General features: G+C 37.0%; 2 protein-coding genes across 8 annotated transcripts in view; both read right to left on the bottom strand.

Annotated features, from left to right (window-relative positions):
* The window catches only part of LOC124268520 (cell surface glycoprotein 1-like), a 48,736-nt gene extending 37,123 nt beyond the window's left edge, over positions 1-11,613 (bottom strand). The window contains exon 1 of the mRNA XM_046703510.1: positions 11,391-11,613. Within this exon, the coding sequence (XP_046559466.1) occupies positions 11,391-11,601 (211 nt within the window). The 5' untranslated portion in view covers positions 11,602-11,613. The remainder of the gene's footprint in view (positions 1-11,390) is intronic.
* Positions 11,614-11,924: 311 nt separating this feature from the next.
* LOC124268474 (serine-rich adhesin for platelets-like) overlaps positions 11,925-22,827 on the bottom strand; it is a 102,643-nt gene continuing 91,740 nt past the window's right edge. For all 7 annotated transcript variants that reach the window (XM_046703478.1, XM_046703491.1, XM_046703485.1 and 4 more), the window contains one exon: positions 11,925-16,545. In XM_046703478.1, coding sequence (XP_046559434.1) covers positions 12,369-16,466 — 4,098 coding nt within the window. In that variant the 5' untranslated portion in view covers positions 16,467-16,545 and the 3' untranslated portion in view covers positions 11,925-12,368. The remainder of the gene's footprint in view (positions 16,546-22,827) is intronic.

Genomic DNA, 22,827 nt, shown 5'->3' with positions numbered 1-22,827 from the left:
CTTTAACATTGGCTTAAGTTAAGGTTGTTTTGTGGAACTGGGACCTGTCTCCCAAAAATAGTCCCAGTGTAATGAGACATTTAAAATATCCTCTGTATGGACTTAGATATCACAATGAATGGGGAGCATGATATCAGTGTGTGTGTGTGTGCATGCGTGCATGCATGCGTGAGTGTATACATACAGACTTTCACATGAAATAATAATAATAATAATAATAATGATAGTCCACTTTTATAGTGAAACACATGAGGAACAAATTCAAGATGTCTACAATGATGATATTAATGCTGGTTATCTCTCAAAATATGCAGATCGATAATCGGAGGTCAGTAAATCGATCAATAATCGAATATAATTGTAAATCCACCCTCAACACTCATTCAGGCAACAATGGGACACAATCATAACATTGTTCAAACGAAACAGGCACCAATTAATACCATGATCAAGAATATTGAGGATACTTCATGTTGAGACACTCATTCAAGTATGTTGTTTACATCACAGTTTTATGAGTCAGGAAACTGCATCAGTTGTTTACATCTTGATTTAACAAACATAACAATAAGAAGCATACTTTATGAAATTTAATTAAATGTTTCATTTTTCATGAATATTGACTAGTCTCCTGTGCTGATGTAAGCTAGATAGATGATTGACAAGTCATTCGATCAATCCCTCCAGCACTAGGAGATATTCATAAATATTTTCTAAAACATTTGCTTTGTCGTGCCCAAGAATGACCAACCCCTGATCAATTTGACCTTTAAGCTTTTTGGTTCCAAAAGCCACAAAATTTCAAAAAGAATCACAAACATCACTTTTTATGGTGAAAATACATATTTTTAACTTGGAAGGACACTGTCAGTTGCTGCAGGCAGCAGATTACTGAATACATCCACAGATATTGGAGTGAAAGTCAAGAAAACCATCAATTAGTGCCCTCATCAGGGTTTCCATTGTTTAGTTTCATAAGTCATCAGTTAGCAAATGGTCATAATGTCATCCTCCAGCTAGCTGTAAATAATACAACTAACATGTTCATGTGACAACTCCTTATTGTCTCAGAGAGCCTGCTTTAATTGATTTTGTGAAATGTCATTTTATTTTAGCGCTATTTCTGTTTTCTAATTAGGTTTTCTAAATTAAAGCAACATAAGCCCCCTCCATCATTGTAGGAAATCACTGCTAATCTCAACCAAAAACCAAATTATAGATAAAAGCTTTTATCTTTGTGTCAGTTTTCATTACATCATTTCAGTCAAACAGATATTGGTAGCTTTTGGAGACAAACTAAGTAACAAAATTCCTTGCCAATCTGTTTAACCAAAACCTCAGAATTGTTTCAATGATATACATACGTTTTTGGTGAAACCCTCTGGATACCTGTCCAGTTACTGACCGTAATCCGAAAAGATCAAGTCTGCCATCTGCACAATCTTAACACAAAATTATAATCCCTATATCTGAAATCTCTGCATGGAAAGGTCAGTAAGATCTGCAGCAGAACCTTGTGGGACTGAAAGACTTTTATTACATCTGTTTGAGTCTATCATGCTATCATTTCCAACTTGAATATGATAGCAAGCAGTCTCATTATTATGAAAATAATTTAAAATTGTGGAAAGGTTATATTATTAATTAAATATCAACACTTAAGATAAGGAGAATGCATAGGATCACATCGCCCCAGGTAATACATTGTGATTAAATACAAACTGGGGAATTATAAGGATGTGAGTATTGACTGAGTGAATATGGTTTTATGCTGCTTTTAGCAGCATTCAATCTATACTTCCCATCAAAAGTTTAGACTCACTAGTGTAAATGTAGCCTGACTTACTTAAGTCAACTCTTCTAAACTAGATTTTGCACAATTTTCCCTACTGTTTAAAGGTATTGTTTACACATGAACTGATGTCTTGTAAAACAAATTCATAATTTGAAAAGATTATTGTCATGGTTTAAAAAAATGATGAAACTGATTGAAAATTGGCCAGTTCTTAACAAAATTTTACACCACAACACAGCTGATCACATGCAAGATATTTGCACATGCATTTTAGCAATTTAATGCATGATCCTCGTGCAATTCATCTGCATAAAGTTTGCAGTTGGTTCCCCAAAGTTAGTGGAGAAATTCATATATGCATAACATATAGAGAGTGCTTTAAGTGAGGCTAAACTTTTGATGGGTAGTATATTATGCAGTGGCAGTTTTAAAAAATAATTCAACAAAAATTAAAGCTTGTGTCTGTTTACTGATTACCATTAACCTAAGTGTTCAGAAAAAAAGCACAGGTTCCAGTATCACAGAGACATACAATAGAATGTCCCTCTCCACAAACATATCATAGTGGCATACTGGTGTAGGCCTATGTTAAAGCATGGGACATGGGAGCTAATGGTGGTCTTAGTATTACAGGGTCCTGATCAGCAATTTGTTGAACCTATATGTGATGGGGTCAACCATGAGTGAGTGAGTTTAGTTTTACGCCGCCTATTCCAGCAATATTCCAGCAATATCACGGCAGGGGACACCAGAAATGGGCTTAACACTGTGTACCCACGTGGGGACTCGAACCCGGGTCTTCGGCGTGACCGCTTTAACCATTAGGCTACCCCACCGCCCCGGGTCAACCATGAAAAACCACCAGCAGCGAAACATAATTTTCATTTCAGTGCTGCAAAGCAGTAACTTTCACTCTCTATATCTGCCCTACCTGACACCAGAAACACCAAATATCATCAGCGATAATTTTTATCAATTATATCAGCTGTAAAGAAAACTGAAAATAACCTACATATGACTGAAACATGAGACACAATCATGTTGATTGTATAACTATCTTAGAAACGATCTGCCCTATGTGTACTATGAAGTAGGGAAGGTCTCCTGTCCTTAGTTGTTCTTGTAATGTCATCAGATGGTTCCTGGCTGAAAGCACGCTCAAGCCTGGCTGAACCCTAGCTGAACGTAGAATAATATTATGGTTGGACAACAAATTTCTGGAGTTTTATGGCATTCTTTTACATAATGATGACATCATGAATTATTGAGAAATATATACCACCGTATTTCCTCTAATAAGCGCCGGGGATAAAGCAACTGTGCAAAAATATATTTAAAAATAAAATATAAGATATTTCCAAACATAGACACATTTCATCAATGCTAAGCCCCTTCGAAGGCCAGACTGTCAAATGCAAGGCATTTCTGAACCTAAGTTCTTGCTATTGCAGTTGCTGTCATGGATCATTACTTATTATGTCAACAACTATTAGTTAGTTGGTACCAGACTCACAGTGGGATTGTGTGGACTGCAGGCCATATTTGTTCACTAACTTGACAATTACACTTTTAACTTTAGGTGATATCAATTACATTAAAGAAGCAATAGATGGAAATCTGATGGTAGAGATCATGAATTTGGAAATAGAACAGAATAGAATTAAATGTACTTTCATGTCATTTTGATTGAAGCCTAATAAATACAGTAATATATGATCTTTAGTTTCTGATATAGAGGAGACAAGCATCGCTGGTATCTTTGACAACACAATATATAAAAGGGATGAAGTAATAAACAGTAAATATCTTCATCATAATCATACTACATATTTGCTTAAATAGTATACATCTTGAAACATTTCTGTATTGAATTTAGGAGTAATGCTGTAGTCCAATAGGTAAAGCATTCACTTGCCATGAAGAAGACCCAGGTTCGATTCCCCACGAGTACAATGTGCGAAGTCCATTTCTGGTTTTCTTACAATGATATTGCTGGAATATTAAAGCGGCGTAAAACCATTCTCACTCACTCCATGATTTGATAAAGATTTATATCTATTTTGAAACTTGAAACTATACTCCATACCATTAAAACTGCTGTGAACATTTACTCTCCCTATTCAGATAAAGGGATATATAGCCAGTACAATCTAATTAAAGGCATGCACATAAAATGCAGTAACATAATGTTAATTTTCTTGTAGAACTGATAATCAAAAGATATAAAGAGAGCATAAATGTTCTGCAAAATACAACCATAATTATATCATTGATGGATAACAACATGGAAAAGAAAACTGCAAAGGTGAACTTTGAATTCATGAACAACTGAACCCTATATTTAAAGATATCAAGAATTATTTATGGCACTATCTGATGATAATATCAGGTAAATTTCCTGGTTGCATTTGTTTGTGAATGTGTTGCCATTCTGATATTTAAAGAATTTAAAATCTGTGTATGGACAAAAGCATCTAAATAGATGTGATCTTTCTTATTACTCCTATATGCCAAAAATATTCTGTACTAAAATAAACACTCGCATCAAATTCTGTCAGAAGACTAAAACCAGAGATATTTGTTGACCTTCAGGGAGATACAAAAATTGTTTGGCTGGTATATATTTGGCTGCCTATATAATTAATAAACGTCTGAAGCATGATCAATATATCAGATGGAAGTAACTCTCATGATGGCGAAAAATGCTAGAAGACTGGAAATTGTGTTTAAACAAGCTGAGTTTTCTTTTTCACAAAAATGTTTTCTAGCAATGGTCAACAGGAATGCTGTTTCATCTCGAGGTAAAGAACAACACAGTTCTGTCTTATTCATCTTATATATAATGTCAGTTTGCTTCAATGTTAAGTCCTTCATGCAAATGTTGTACTCTGCAATCACAAAATGGGGATTGCTTTGTACAGTTTACAATCCAACAACAACGACAAAAGCAACTCAGAGCAGTTGAAATGTGCAGAGCAGCTACAAAAGGTAACACATCACATTTTCATCTCAAGAGTTTGCTGACACATTCTGCATGAAATCAAAAAGGTTTGACAGCAAGATCCTTATCATCTAGCCCAAGAAGAGGCAACTCACAGGATCGGGTGGTCAAGCTCGCTGACTTGGTTGACACATGTCATCGTATCCCAACTGTGTAGATCGATGTTCATGCTGTTGAGTGCTGGATTGTCTGGTCCAGACTTATTTACAGACCACCGCCATATAACTTGAATATTGCTGAGTGCTGTATAAAACTAAACTCAATCACTCCTTTTTATCTATTGCATTGCTAGAAAGCATTTCATGTCAGTGTCAATGGGCCATTCAAGCAGAGTCTTGAGACTTTGGACTTCATGTTTATCAATAAATAAATCGTATTGTGGATTGGTTGTTTAAGTTCATGATACATATTGCATAATGTCATTAGTCCACAAGGCTCAAATATATGTTCAGATTGTTTCGTACATATTTGACTGCAAGACTAGAGACACAAACTATTCATTTATTAAAGAACTGCAATCAGATCTGTCTTACATTGTTTATTCATCATGCATTCCCTACCATTGGTATTTATTCATATAGAATATGCTCCATGTAGCTTGATTTGGAAATGGGGGCTGTGGGGTAGTCTATATAGCTAGTGGTCAAAGCATTTGCTCATCACGCCAAAGGCCCGGGTTTGATTCCCCAATGGTGTACAATGTGTGAAGCCCATTTCTGGTGTTCCCTGCTGTGATATTGCTAAAAGCAGCGTAAAACCCAACTCACTCACAAAATCATGTGGAAATGAGCTCTGATTTCTCTACAACAGTTATTTCCCTTACACTGTACTCAGACCTGAGTTACGTTACTATCATAGGATATTTATATAGCGCACATGTGCATGCAACTAGTACATGCTCCAGACGCTGGAGTGTTCCCTTGATCAACAGATGTCGTTTCTCTGGCATTCAACTCCGTTGGGAGTATTCACCTCATGCTGCCTGCTAAGTGCACGAGTTGTCACACAGACTCATCCTTACAAGGTACCAATTTGCAGCTGGGTAAACTTGCACACATAGTCACAGTATTTTGTCCAATGATAGTGCACGTTACTATACCCGCAACTAGGCGTCTGCACATGTTCGTGTATCCACCATCTGGTCACCTACCATCAGATGAGTGGATTCTTTTAAGTGCACAGCCACAAGTGGGGGATTACATGCACTTGGCTTGATTGTTATAGGTTCTTTATGAAGGACAACGAAGCGAAAATCCATTATCCATTGTGTTTTGAAATGGTCCTGTACAAATACCCCATTATGATAGTCTAGCTATTTTAAAAGCCATCAAAGATGCAATACTGACTAAGACTTACATACTATTACAATGACTTGTCATGTTAATTGTACAGTTTCAGAACACAAAATGTCCTAGTTTGGATCACAATAACACTGGGGATTACATTTTTCACCTGCACAATTTTCAGATGACCTAAATTCTGTTGCAGGGGACCTAATTTTAGGTCACATTAAGTACATAATAGTTTTTCAAGCACCCTATTTACATCTAATTTCAAGACAGGGAAGATATTTTGAGTCATACTGTTTCCAGGTCACCTTAAAGCTGGAACCCTGTTTCTGGGTAATCTCAAGGATGCAGAATCCATTTTCATGAATCAAATTTTGGGGTCACTTCAAGGCTTTACAATACATTCTCAGCACCCTATTTTTAGATCACATGAAGCCTTGGAATACATTTTCAGGCAACCCATTTATGTGATAGGATGTTCAATAATTCACCCATACTTGCAACGATAGATAGTTCACTTGCTGTGACTTTCAATAAGGGAGACTTTTAGCTCAAAACATTGTCAAGGTTACTGAGAATCACTCAATATTTATTGCAGCGAATAGTCAGCATTAATTGGCAATCAATTATAAATACCATTATAATATCATGACAATGGATTTATTGATTTAGATTTTATTTTCTGTTGCGATGATCTGAAGATGCAAATGAAATTAAGGATAATTTTCAGTTTTGTATAAGACTGCTGCAGATTGTATTGTAAGTAGTTTCTAGTTTGAATGAATGTTTTATTCCAAAGTATGTTTAACAATTCAACTCAACTCATCCTTCTTCAAAGAATGGTTCTATCAAGGTGTGGAAGGACAATTTCTGGAATGTATTTGCCATAGATCAGTTCAACTGGGAACTGATTAAGCTCACTGTAATCATCAGTGCTTTAGTGTAATTAACAACCTTGCTAGTATCCATGACTATTAATATTAATGTGAAAAATTTACACAGGTTGACAAAGGTATCAAGAACTCATCTGTTAATGTGAAAATCAAAACCATATATCCTGATATAAGGGACAATGCCTTACAATATGACCTGTGGAAACATAATTTCCAGCAATACATGAGCCACAATCTTCACCACTAGACTATCCTGCTGTTCACTATCAAACTGACACATCAATTTACCCAGCTTCAAAAGCTCCAGGATCACAAATGATAGCATAAATGTTTTATTGTCTTCAAAATAACAACTGATAATGATCCATTGTGAAACCTTATCTTATAAATTCTGCAGGGAAACATAAATTTTGATTAAGGTTCACTTACCAAAGATAAAAATACTTTGAGAGATCTCTATCGTGGAGATCAATCTTTGTGGTTATAGAAACATGGTTTGTCTTGGAAATGAGAGAATACATTCAAACATTATCTACAGATTCAGACTTCATATGAACCATTGACTGTCTCTCATAGTTAGTTGTATTGTCCACCAGGTAGTAAGCCAAGTAAACGCAAGTTATGGAAGATGGTTTTACTGAAAATGCCAAAATATATGAACTTTCATGGGGCTCTGATTAGTCTGAATACACAATGCCATTCAGCAAGTAGTCAAATTTACATAAAAATACATTATTTTTTAGATTTCTCAGTAAAGTACAGATTCTAGTACTTTAGTGAAATTTGAGTCCCTTCCAGGATTCGAACCCACACTCTCAGAGACAGGAACCTAACTGTCAGTGCACAAAATCTGCAATGTAACAGACTCAGCCATCATTGCTTCCACAAATACATGAGAAAGGACCAGACAATAGAGTTATTCAATATAGTGAGCAGTTGTCTAGGGTATGATTCCTAGTCACTGAGTCTACTAAACAGATCCATAAAATGGGTGAGAGAGTGAGATTACATGCTGCTTTCAGCAATATTCCTGAAAATCAAATTTTGTTTCATGCTTTGTACCCACACCGGGATAATACCTGGGTTTCAACATAAAGTGCTCATGAGCATTTCCAAACTTGATTCATTAATGACCACAATTGTCTGCAACTCAATATTTTGACCTGGTCACTTGGTCAGTGTTCGTTCAGGTGAACAGTACAAGCATTTTCATGTGTTTTTGATGGATAAACATGAATTCCAGTTATCAACCATATTCCATATTAATTCATAACCACATCATTCTGATATTGTCAGAATCATACAATCAATCTATTATGATGATGGAAACTACAGACCATATCACTATGCTTTCATCAGATTGAGAATTTACAGAGCATCATGATATGGTGTAGAAGAATATTGACCATAATATATATGCTGTTTTCAGATCAACCATATTGTTTCATCTTCTTTGAGAGGCATTTCAGAAGTTGTAAAGATGAAGGAAAACCAAGTTCTATGGATAGGCAACTTCTTTATTGCAATGAGTGCGATGTTTCCTCACTTGTTTGATAACGGTGATATTACCTACACCGAAATGTTGCACTCATTGCATATTACCTACCAAAGAAAACCAAAATGTTGCACTCATTGCAATAAAGAAGTTGAATATCCATAGAATTTGGTTTTCCTATCATTGTAGTTAAGTTATGCACTTTAAATGTTGACACAAACCCAAAGAAAATAGTCGAAAAGTACCAAGAAACACTCAAATACTGCAATGCCTTGCATATCTCACTTTGGAAGAATAATTCAAGTAAAACATGCCCATTTAGTTTGTGTTGTGTACTTCTTAGTGACGATGCCTAAACATTAAACATTACCTCTAAATGTACTTGTTTGAGATAGATTGCAATGCTAATGTAAAAGTGACCTGATATTTCTTTCGTGAAGATCCATGAAATAACATTGTCTTTCATTTGTATTCATTTGTGACATGTGCCATTGGTGGAACCATTTCCAAACACTCTCTATCATCACTATTCACCAGTAATTCATTAACTTGGTTTCAATAGTTAGAATCACAGAGTCATTTTGGATTGTAAGGGCATAAAGTTCTTCTAATGAAGGCACTGGATGTATGTGATTTACAGCTTGATGTTATGATGTTGTAAACAGCTGTACGATGAATAATATTCCTGGCAGACATTTAGAAAACTAAGAGAGACTTCTTGATCCATTTGGTTTGCTTGAAAACTTTTCCGTCCCAGTACTTGAATATTTGTATTTGCAATCTATTCTAGCTATTTTGGAGATTTCTTATGAATTTGATCATAGTTGGACACTTTTAATGTACCATTTCATGGGCGTTAATTGATGAGACAGAATTCGAGGGAAAATTGTGCAAAATCACATTTGTTTACATATTTTTTTATGATGATGCTTGATATAAGCCTAATAAGATCTGTTATCATGGCAAACCATTCAAGTCATTTACAACTCATTTTGTTGGGAATTACTGTGATACATGCAAGATTAACCTATGCAATATAGATTTAAAACAATAACTTAAATATATGGTTTTGAAGGAATATTATAACTCAAGTGTCTCAAACAGCACTATTAATATTTTCTGATTGTCCTCTTTACTGTGTGAAAATTACATAGCGCATAAAAGCAGCGTCCCATACGAAACGAAAATCATTAAAAATGTTTCTTTAATAATTATGGAGGTAATTTCTTAAACATTTTCTATGACGACCCCAAGTACAAATGCACTAGATATATCTCTGTGTCAGTAAACTACAATACCAAACATTTTATCAATACTCATCTTCTGGTGTAATTTACCTGCACTGATGAATTGATTTTCCACAAACTTGTAAAAAATATGAATGATTTTTAAAAGATTTCTATTGTAATACATTTATATAACTTGTTGGATTTAACAGATTTGATGACATCACAACCTTTCATGAGATTTTGACCTTTGGGTAAATTTTCGTCAAGGAATTTAGTTGTGCCTTATCTTTGAAATATCAGTGTTCTAAAATCTACTTGATACGTAATATAAGGTGTAAATGCAATGAAAAGGTACTACCACTGCATGCATGATGCCAAAAAACACTCCTGAAGAAATCCACACACCCACCTCATGAATGAGCTTGACACAGAAAGGACATCATGAGCAAGTATCACGCACAACTGTGCATCTGAATTGTATACATATGAAATCTTTCACCCGAACAATGTACTAAATATACATAATGTAACCAAACTGCTTGGATCTTATGACCTTGAGAACAACCTTGACCCTGTAATATGTCTATAAATTATTTGAAGCACTATCCTAAGATAAATTCATTAAAATATCAATAAACTATTTCAACCTCAGAGCTTCAGCTATAGCAGCTGTTATCTTAGGCAAGATCAAGTGGGGTTGCTGTATAAGCAAATTCATCCACTTACATGACAAAATTAACCGATTGAGAAAACCATAAAAAAAATATTCGTAATGCAAGGAAATCCATAGGACACTTTAATGAACTTTTTTTTTTTAAAAACCAACAACTTATCTCCAACACCTGCAAGAACACATTGAACTATGAAACATTTGAGGCCGGTCAGCCTAACCCACACAGGCTAACCTATCTATGTAAACATGCCAGCCTCCAACGGGACACAAACATGTTATCTGTACAGCTGGGATGGGTTTTCAAGATAGGATAGGCATTATGTGAGAGATTGTGTTGTCAACAACTGGCGTATGGTCAGTGAATCTAGAACATGAAGTTACAAATCATCCAGAAGAAATGATAAGCAAAAGAACTTCTCAGAATCCAGCCATTTATGCAATATCTTTGCAAAGTGGCATCCTGTTACCTGTACTTTAGAACCACTTTTTTTCAGTATCATTTGCAGTCAGAGATCATGGCACAAAGCAACAAGGTTATGCAATCTTTCTGATTATCATTTTTTATCTAAGTGTAATGCTCTAGATACTGACATCTTCCTTGACACGAACGTCATCTTCTTCAGACATACAGAAATCTCAAACAAAGTACCACAGTCTGGCGAATTTGTGCACACCATCAATCTGCCTGACAGCAGTACAAGAATCTGTATCAAAACGTTGCACGCATGAAATAAAATTTGTTGTTATCCATAAAGTTTGTTCAATATTGTACATCCCAACTTCTAAAATGCCGCTCAAAGAAGTTAACCATCAATCATAGCGAAAACATGAAAAAAATCTCAGTAAAAGCATCTACAGACAATTGCATTACCTGAATCAGGACATCTTCATGTGCAGGACACACAACAAGTACTTTGAGTCTCCACTACGTATATTCAAGATACTATTAAAATACAAGAAATGCTGAGTAGTAAGTGTGTTATTCATGTGGTATATGTCTTATTCATGAACTTACCATCACTATCTGTCTTTTCGGCCTTTATCTCCTGCTCTTTCTCCTCCTTTCCAGTTGAAGCTGGTGCCTCTGCTTCTTTTTTCCGTCTTCCTTGTTTAGTAACTCTCCTTTTTTTGGTTATGGTTTTCCTTGCTTTGCTGTCTGTCCTTTTTTCCCCAGACTCCTTTCCTTCCTCTTTAGCAATGTCTTCATCAGCTTCAGTCTCTACCATTGGTGCCGACACTTTTTTCTTACGCCTCTTTGCTGTCAGCCTCCCTTAATTTTACGTCTTGGCTTTTTCATCTTCCTTGGATTTCCATTATCTGTAGCATCTACTGCTGTAGTGGCTTGTACTTCAGGCACATTTTCAGTTGTTTCCGAACTTGGTGTGCCTTTGGCTAAATTCCTTCTTTGTATTGTCACAATTAAGGTCTTTCTACGCTTAGAAGCAGACATTTTCCTTTTAGGTGTGCTCTCAGCTTCTTTCAGAACAGATGAGTCCTGAGAATGTATTGCTGACCTTTTCCTTGATTTGACTGGTCTCTTTCTCTTTCCTTTTCCTCTTGCAATTTTGGTGCTTGACTGAGTGACATCCTCCTTGTCCTTGTCCTTCTCCCCTTCCTTCTCAGCTTGTCTTCTGTCAGTCTTCTTCTCCTCAAGGTCTTTCCTTAGTGTTGTTATGATCAATGATAACCTTTCATTGCTAGTGTTGGTGTCAGAGGTACTGTCACCATCACGATCTTCAGGAATGTCTGACACGATTACAAGTTTTCCTTCATACAGTGGGTTCTTGTCATCTTCATTTTCAGTCCAGGGGGCATTTCTTGGCCAGGTAGGGCCCTCAGGCTCCTGGAATATTTCCTCAAAGTATGTATTTTCTTCATCACATGAGTATATCAAAGTTGCATCACTATCATCAGAGTCTTCTGTGTGTGCTCGCCTCAAATTCAGCCTTCCCACCTCAACCCTTTCTTGTGAAACTTGTTCACATGTTTCAAATTATGATTTTATGCAGCATTCAGTTGCTTCATTGCTGCTAGGGTTTGTAGAGGTGTTGGTACTTGATTCTGACTCAGCAATAACATATATGTATGTCTGGTCCTGTTTTTCTGCTTCAGATGACTCACAAACAACAGATGTTGTAGACTCTAACAGAGCCTCAGGTTTTCGCATATCTTGATCAGACAAATTAAATGATGCATCAGAATCAAGAGGTTGCATTTTGGGCTCACCCACTGCCCAGTTATCAGAGTTGTTTACTTTCTCTAGCACTGGTGGTTCATCATCGTAACGCATAACATCAAGATCAGAGACAACTCTTGTCATTTGATCTTGTGTCTTGTGCATTTGGCACACACCATTGTTTATCCTATCTGGTGTTAATGTTTTGTTATTAATGATAGTACCATCTGCAAGCATGGATGCTTCAGGAATATTAGGACTACTTTTTGTCATTTTACTGTCTTCAGGCTTAGTCAATGTATGACTGTGAGTTGCATCAATATTGTCATCATGTGCACCATCAGTAGTTGCATCAGTTACAGAAGCTTGTTCAACTGTATCTGTTATATTACCTGATTGTTCATGCTTGTTTTGCATAGTTAGTGTGCAGTCGGATACATGAGTATCCACAATGAAGTCATCATGATGTGTTTTGTCAGAATGTGCCTCTGGTGGGAAAGCAGATGGAATTGTTGGAAGGAACATAGGAAATGATGGTACTTGTGGAACAGCCATCTGAACAAAACTACTTGGCTCACTTCCTTTCGGCTTGATAGTCCTTGGCTTAGATACCACCTTAGATTCCTTTTTGTTTGGTTTTGGTCCAGAATGCCTTGGTAAAGTCATGTTTTGGGAGGTTAGCAAGACAGGCTGGACATCTGGTATAGGATACACTGGTATTGAGGAAGTCACTATCACCGGATAAGAATTTGTTACTAATCCATCATGAAAGAAATCTTGAATACCACTAGATGTAGGAGTTGTGGTGTCATGTGTAGATTGCCCTGTGTTAGAAACAATACCTGTTGAACTAACAGTGTTTGTGATAACAGTGTCTGATGTAATACTTTGTGGCTGTGAAATGGTTGCCAAGGAAGTTTGACCACTCTTTCTCTCTTTCTGTTCATTAGTCTTGGTGTTTGGTTTGAGATCAGTATCAGTTTCACTGAAATAGATATGAGCACCACTTTCCACAGATGAAATAATGCACACTGGTGACAAATCATCATCAGTTCTGGAACTGGATAGATCAATGGCCACAGAACTGGTTATGTCAACAGCCACAGAATCTTTATTGGATTTATCACTAAGGCACTGAGAATTATTTTCTCTTTCCTCATTATTCAAAGATGTTTCAGGGTTTTCTGACACTCTTGCATTTTCTAGTTGGACATTAGCCTCAATTACTTGAGTGTCTCCATCACCTTCTGAACTGGGCAATCTTAAATGCATATCCTGTTTTTTCAGTATCCCATGGCAAATATCACTCAATGAATGAGGGGATTTCACAGCACTGCCAACCAATATGACTGATACACTCTCTACCTGATCCCTTTCATCAGGAATAGGGTCTGTTTCCTGACTGCCCCTTGGGACAGTTTGCTGAGAACTCAATTCCTCTTTCTCACATGTTCTATCTGTTGTGTGTCCAATTTCTTGACTCCTGTCATCATTGTCCACAAACATTACATTGTCATTTGAATCCTTAGAAACCGAACAGTGCTGTTCCAAGGAACTAGCTGCATCTCTTGCCATTCCATCTGAGCTTTGTAGATTACAATCTACACTTCTGGTTTCAACCAAAGTGTCTTTATCATTGGCTGTGCAATGAGTCCCTGAATCTAATTTAGGAACTGTGCTCTCAGCAGCATTACTCTCTGTTGCCGCTGCTTTGTCCAGTGATTTTTTATCAGGAAAATATTCATCTTTCTCTCGTGGAGAACACTCCTTCCTGTCCACTGGAGAATCATTAAGTTTCAAGGAAGAATCAACTTCATTATGCATATCTTTAGTTATATTTTCTAGCTGCATAACACTTTCATCAACCTCAACGTCACCATTTTCCTTTGATTGTTCTCTCTCTTTCAGTCCATCTGCTGAAATGCTCAGTATATCTGAACTATCAACAGCACTGTCAACAACAGTGTCATGCACAGTTTCTGGTACTAGTGTTGGCACAGAAGACAATTCAGGTTCTTTTCCAATAACTTGTCCTTCAATGCTCCAACTATCAGATGAACCTGAAAAACCATCCACAGACTGATCTCTGTCCTCTCCACTATGAAAGTCTGTCGCATCTCCAGATGAATCTGCAGCACATTTATCAATGACACACACACTACTTACTTCACTCTCTTTATGACCTGGGTCATGAGCATCAATGTGTTCTTTACCAGGAGCCATCTCCGTTCCTATATTGCTCTCAGTCTGGGAGTCAGAATGACTACTATGTACAGAGTCAGAACCAACCGATCCATCATCTGTATTCATATCCTCCCTCACATCACTTCTCACAATCATGTTGTCATCCAAACCTGACATGGGACTAATGATATCAGTAGCTTCTGATGAAGGTGTTGAAATCTTACTCATAATCATTGGAACATCTGATGATGATCTTAATATCTCAGTATTATGAATATCTAAGTTTGTTTCCAAGAAAGGTCCAGGCTTTCTGCCAGAACCACCAAAGTTAGCACCTTTCAGTTTTGTCCTCAGCTTATCCAGGTCAAACATCTGCATGTGTTTGGGCAAGGGTCCTGTTGGTTTGGGGTGAAATGTCTTGGATGGAGTTTTCACTCTCCCTGAATTTTTGAAAGGCATATTGGTCATGGAGGCATTATTGCTGTATGCAGATTGTAATGGACGGGAAAGTGACATAACTTTTGGATCAACTAACAGTGAGGAGCTAGTTATGCTATCTTTTGTGTCAAGCATATTTTCTGAATTCAAAATTTCATTTTTATTATTCTTGTGATTAAAACTGTCCTTCTTAATCTTGTGTTTTTTCTTATCAAGCATGCCCTTAGAATTCAAAGAAAATATCAACTTTAACGATTTTTTCTTCTGCTTTTTCTCAGCTTTTTTCTGGACATCACTATTTTTCTTACGCTGCTTATGCAACATTTTGTGCCAGTCTCCTTTTAAACAGAGACCATTGTGTTTCAGTTGCATTCTGATAAGTTTTTCTGTCAATCTCTCAAGCATAACTACAGGTGTTTTGTGTAGTACATCCCTTAGTTGAGGAATACTCTCACAATAGGCAAGAGTAGACATTGGTATTGGCTTTGAAGTAGCTGGAGAACTGTGTTTCAGAATCTTTACTTTGGGAAGATTATTTGATGATACTGACACAGAGTGTGTTTGAGCAATATTTGGTAAGGACTTAGGGAGTTTAGTTGAGGATGACAATGAAGATAATGAGGAACTTGTTGATGCTGCTGTTGCAACGGCAGTGGAAGAGGATGAGGTTGAAGATTTGGATATAGTCCCTGATGAAGAAACAGGTGGTCTAGTTGGCACATCAGCAGAATGAAGGTTCAGATTAAGTGAAGCTCCCTGCATTGAACTTTCACCACTTTTAGAACGGTTGTCATCTGGCCTTGATGAAGGATTTGCACCAAAGAACTTATGTGAACTCAATGATGAAGATTGATGCTTTGTGGATGACAGAGTGCTTGCTGAATCTTTATTGTGTGATGAAGATGTATGTGAAGATGATGATGAAACTGTGGAAGCAGCAGTGCTGTCACCTGTAATCTTTTCAACTAGTTTAGAAGGAAATGGGCGACTCCCACCTCTGTCTCTACCCTTCCTTTTCCTATGTCTTGGAGCCATAGGCATGGAAGGTTGTATTGCTGCGCCAAAACTTTGACCCTGGCATGAATGTCTTGGGTAACTGTGCCACTTGAAATCATGTGATCTCTGGTCTGTGTGCCTGTGTCGGTAGCTATCAGAGTATCTTGGAAAACCATGAGCTGCAGATCTTCCATTTGGCTCCCACCTTCTATCCTCGTTTGGGAGATACAAACCTTGTGATGGCCTCCAGTAATTGTTTCTGTGCACACTTCTATTCCACTCACTGTTGTCATGCATCCTTTGTGAAAATTACGTGTTACCATCCACGTCCGCAACATGGGCATCCTGAGCTAGCCTGATGGACATTGCGTAGGACCTGAAAGTAAACCAAAGCAATGCCTTGTAATTTCTGCTACATGACTGATAGAATGTTTTCAAAATAGGGTCACTACTAGTAATGTTAAGAACATAAACAGTCTCAGTTGGAATACACCTGACTGAGTATCATGATGATTTCAATTTCCACATATAACACTGATGTGTCATAATTAAAATCAACATCAAAGTGTTAAACTTTGAGAGTAATGTACTATAACACAAGTTTCTGCAAGTAGTTATTTGGATCCCAGATACGTCAAACAAGCTCTCAAATCAGGCAAGTACTTCCTGCCCTCCACACAGAGGAAAGATGCTTATGACCTTTCAGGTTTCTTCCAAGCTATTTAATATTACATGTCAGTACAGCTAACTCCATCATATCTGCTTCCAAAATAGAGCATATCTGCAGTGAAAAAAGGTTGTTTGTTTCATCTTGTGGCTGTGTGAAAACGAAAGACATTAAAAGATGGTTCTTGTTGTCACCCTGCCTGGCACTCAGCGTTAAGAGGACAAAACAGTCAGTGAGTGAGTGAGTATGGTTTTACATCACTTTAGCAATATTGCAGCAATATCATGGCAGGGGACTCCAGAAATGGGATTCACACATTGTACCCATGGGCGGATCCAGGAATTTTGAAAGGAGGGGGTTCAGGGGGGTTCGAACTCCCTGAACCCCCCATTGGCTCTGCCAATGCAAAAAACAATCTCCAATGTGATCTTAAGTCATTTTCAAAAGGGGGTGGGGGTGGTTTCGAACTCCCTGAACCCCCCCTCTGGATCCACCACTGGTCCCCATGTGGGGAATCGAACCCACCCGGGCCGACAAGCAGACACTATAACCACTCGCCTACCCCACCACCTCAGAGGACAAAACAAGGACAGTTCAGTATCTATATATATCTTATGCATGGTATCCATTTCAAAACAGCAGCATTGTATCTCAGTGAGCTGACATTATAAAAAACAGATTAGGTCCAGACTGGTAAAAAACAAGTAGACAAAGTCATTAATATCCCCCGCAATGGCAAAATACTCTTCATGAATATGTCTAGAGTTATGATTATGTCAAATGTTTTGGCGTGTATATAGCTAAGTGGAAGAAGAGTACTGAAAGGTTTCAAAGTTCTGCTCCAGAAAGGAGCACTACCACCAAATTCAGTTGAAGCCAAAATTGTTGCCATGGAAACGCAAACAAACCCATTTTATTCAGAAATCCAAAACTAGCAAAAGGCACCAGTTCACCACTAGACCTACCTATGTATGAAATTTCGTGATGAAACAGTGAATAGTTTTTAAGTTCTGCTCCGGGAAAGAGCACTACCACCAATTTCAGTCTAAGTCAAACTTGTTGCCATGGAAATGCCCAAAACACTTTATTCAGAAATCCAAAACTACCAAAAGGCACCAGTTCACCACCAGATTTATCTATGTGCCAAGTTTGGTGAAGAAACATTGCACGGTTTTAGAGTTCTGCTCCAGAAAAGAGTACTAGCACCAATTTCAGTCTGTCAAACTTGTTGCCAAGGAAATGCAAAAAATATTTTATTCAGAAATCCAAAACTACCAAAAGGTACCAGTTCACCACTAGACCTACCTATGTATGAAATTTCGTGATGAAACAGGGAGCCGTTTTTAAGCTCTGCTCCGGGAAAGAGTACTACAACCAATTTCAGTCAAAGTGAAAGTGGTTGCCATGGAAACGCCCCAAACACTTTATTCAGAAATCCAAAACTACCAAAAGGCACCAGTAGACCACCAGATCTATCTATGTGCCAAGTTTGGTGAAGAAATATAGAACGGTTTTAGAGTTTTGCTCCGGAAAAGAGCACTACCACCAATTTCAGTCTAAGTCAAAATTGTTGCCATGGAAATGCAAAAAAATATTGTATTCAGAAAACTAAAACTACCAAAAGGCACCAGTAGACCACCAGATCTATCTATGTGCCAAGTTTGGTGAAGAAATATTGAACAGTTTTAGAGTTATGCTCCGGAAAAGACAAATGTGCACGGACGGACTGACGGACGGATGGACGGAGTCCAATTTAATACCCCCACAAAACGTGTTGCGGGGGATAACAAACACCCACATACACTTGCATTGTGGTCTCTATGTAAGGGAAATTATCTTGAACATGATTTTGAAACACATTCACTTAACCTCATCTGGGGTGGGGTGGGGTAGCCTAGTGGTTAAAGCGTTCGCTACTCACGCCAAAGGCCTGCGTTCGATTCCCCAAATGATAACAATGTGTGAAGCCCATTTCTGGTGTCCCTTTTCGAGATGTTGCTTGAATATTGCTAAATGCGGCATAAAACCATACTCACTCCCTTGCTCACCTCATCTGTGTGCAAACCAGTGTAAACCTTATCTAGAACACATAGCCCCGACAAAGCCATTGGGTTTCCATTAAGGGCTAAAACATTTTGTCCTAAAAAAACTGCAAAGTACCAAATATACATATATGTATCAACAACAAACAATACTAGATGAACAATTGAGTGAGAAGTACATATTCCAATGTAGCCATTTACATACATTGTCCAGGATATGTTGATTGTGCTAAATATTTTAACGAAACCTTTCAGTTAATACTTAATTAAAAATTCATATGGGATTTCAGTTAATTTCCCCAATAAATATTTAGTCAAATCTAATGGCGCCATTTCCGTTTACTTTGTCACTGAGCGTTGATTAAATGATACGTAAATAAACATCAAAACTTATTATAATTATACAATTAATGTTATCATAATGGTACAATTAATGTTATGATAATATATGAGATAAATATGTGACATATATCAAACATACAAATTTAGTACAAAAGCACTATTAAATGTTTCATGTATATTTTGGTCTATTGTAACCACCTGCAGACTGTTAAAGGAAATTCAAGGGAAAAACATTCTCTTATGAATATTTAACAATGAATAATCCTATCATCTCTGCTAATCGGAATGATCACATATGTCACAAGTCAAAAATGTAAAATATCTGGAAAATCCCTTTGCTGGAATATCTGATTCTGAAATAAAATTCTTTTGATGAAAATCAGAATTAAGATTTATCTTTTTCCATTTAATCAATTAATTAAATATTTTAGATTGTATGCATATCATAGATTGTATGAATATGAACTATAAGATATCAACTATGTTAAGTTCTTTAATTTGGAGAGACAAATTATATGTTGACATAATAGATTTTCTAAATCACTGTCGACATGCAAGTAATAATTCTCATATAATAAGGTATTGTTTGCTTTTCATTTGAAACAGCTGTAGTCCTAGTTGCATTTTAGGATATGGAAAATGATTAATCACTTGATGGTTTTGCATGGCACTTGTCACAAAAGCATAGATTTGTGGCAGAAAATGTCATGAGTCAGTGCTCACGAATGGTGTTTCAAAGTAACAGGACATTGGGTCCTGTAAGTTTCAGATGTCTGTCTGACCCATTCAAAATTCAAAGGACCCATAGAATAAATTAAACACACATTTCAGATTTAACATTTCTCAAAATTGGCATTGAAATTATTAACAAACATAAGATTTATAAATGGCAAATAAGTGTCACATGTCACATACAACATAACTTCAGCCAAAGTCATTGTGAAATATACAGTCAAACACTGGGGCCGGGCAGGTTGTAGACTTCTATCGGACCGTTGGCGAATCTGCCGGATTTGTCAGAGGGTCAGACGCTATTCGTGAACACTAAGGCTGTTACGATTCACTCGCATATTCGGTGAATCGAACCGTAGCCCTTCATGAATTCAATTCGTTATTCGTGGTCACCAGAACCGAATATTCATGAATATTTACAATTTTTTTAAGTGAGTGTGTTTTACTTGAACCCTTATGTCCCTTTTCAAAATGAGATATGCAAGAATGCATTATGTACTATCCTTGTAGTAGTGCAAGTCATGTTAGTTTGCCAAGGGCGGACATGTTACTGTCAACTATAACTATTACATACCAAATTTGAGTGTCATGAGATAACTGGTTATTGCTGTGACAAATTAACACTGTCAACATTGGCTTTCCATATTGTGCATCAATCACTAACTACAATATTGTATTCGTGAATAATTATTCGAAATCGTTACCCAATATTCGTGATACGTATCATATTCGCAACATAGTGTATTCATTACAGCCCTAGTGAACACTGATGAGTATGTCAAATGTTTTCCTTTTTGACCCTTTACTCCAAACACACTACTGCAATGCATCATATACATATTTGTTCTTTTGGCAGTAACATTATACCAGTGAGTTGATGCCGTTCTTGTTTGGGCTACATAACCAAGTTGGAAGAGACAACACACATCAAGTATAAAGGAGCATGGAGCCACGAACAAGACATATTGTGCAGCATACAGATGTGAATCTAGTCCTGTAATATTATGCAGAAAATTTCAATAAGTCCAAATTTCAAACTTGGACAGTGACCAAGAAAGGATGCATTCCGGAAGCAACGGTGGTTCAGGGGCTGGGAAAGGCAGGGCCCATGGGCCATTTTGCACATTAGAATAAAAAATGGCCCATTAAAATTTTGAAGTTTACTATTGATACAAGGGCAGTGGCCCATTCTTAATTCAGAAAATGGCTAATAATCCTGAAAATGGCCCACTGTCAAAGTTCTCTATCCCCATCCCTGGTGGTTGATGGTGAGGGGGCAATGTCAGCAAGCAGTGTTCGTGACAGCCTTTCCAAAAAGTGAGCCTATGGCCCACCAGCCCCCATATGTGGGTCCTTTAGAAAATATTGTGGGTCATGTCAAATTGCTGTGACTTTTATATAACTTTTTTATAACTTTCACAGTTTCAGTCAAGTCGGCGTATTGTTGGGTTTTTTCCTAGACCTACTTAGTTTGGAGATGTGCTTGCTTGTGTTTCAGATTTTTATTTATGGATGCACCATCGCGACCTGTCTGTATCTGGACTGTGCCGCATATTAAATGTCAGTGTGCGAATGATGCAAGGGTACGGCTTAGAATGAACACTGCAGCAAGGTGTGATGCAGTCAAAAAGCTTACTTTCTTGCACACACCACACCCCTTTATTGAGGGAGTCCCTATATACATGGATTTCTGGATCAGGAAATCTTAATGGAGAATAGTTTCAGTTATCTGCCATCAATATGTACATCACTAAACACAATGAAGCATTATGCTTCCTTAGCCATTTCACTTAAGCAAATACTTCTGAAGAATCTTCACAAAATTTAAAATCTGATGAAACAAATCTTTTAAAGCAAATTTCATTTTAGTGTTCCTCATGGTTCATGCCTCCTACAAAAGTAGGGTCATCCTGCTACCACTTTGGAGCAGAAAAGGAATGTATTTTTCCAGACAGTTTGCAGTTGATGGAGAAAACAATGTATTTCTAGACAGTTTGCAGTTGATGGAGAAAACATAATGTATTTCTAGAGAGTTTGCAGTTGATGGAGAAAACATCATGACTTTTGTACACTCACTATAAGATCATGATCCATGTAGGCTATACAAGGTAAGGTTAAACAATGATTAGACCAGATCAATTGTATTTCTTGTTTTACAGATTTTTGCCCTCTGCAAACCTAAAGGCAGTGAAAAACAAATAATCACCAGTCCAAGCATGCATTTTTCAAAGGCATTGTTTTTCAAGTTCACACTCGCTGAGGTGCTAGAGCACTGATTTCTAACACAAATATTGTTAGATAATTCAGTTTAAAGTCTCTGAGAACAGATACAGGCGTTTTAGTATCCAACAAACTACCTTGTGTAGACAAAGTCTCGCTCTCATATATCTTAGCATTAGGATTCTATTTTTTGAGCAGGGAAAATTTATTTCTGTTCCTATTCTTGTGAAAATACGACCAGAGGATCCGTAAAACAAAAACAATTGGTCTGGCCTTAATTTAAAGGAAAATATTATACATTTAGTAATTCTATATTTTAGTTATCAATTTTCTATTTTGAATGTCTCTGTTGCACTAGAATAATGTTGCCAAAAATTTGGAAAGCAAATTATTAATAGCAAAGGTGTTGCTAACGATGTGGGAAACATTGCAAAAGGGAGTAAAATATTATTGTTAGACAGATGCCAGTGACACATTTTTCTTTAACCAACATAATTCACAAAACAGAAAATTACAACATGTGATTATGTGCTCTTCAGTTACAATCCCTTGGAGTTGCCTTTCAATATGGGTGATTGTACATGCAAAAACGGTCAATGAAAGGAGAAAATATTTAGAAAATATTTACAAAAATGACATTACTGATTCCAAACAA

Source organism: Haliotis rubra, unplaced genomic scaffold (genome assembly GCF_003918875.1).
Source record: "Haliotis rubra isolate DU_JTF1 unplaced genomic scaffold, ASM391887v1 Scf101, whole genome shotgun sequence".
NCBI lineage: Eukaryota > Metazoa > Mollusca > Gastropoda > Lepetellida > Haliotidae > Haliotis > Haliotis rubra.
The sequence above is the reverse complement of the archived record's forward strand: the minus strand, read 5'-3'. Positions and strand labels throughout refer to the sequence as shown.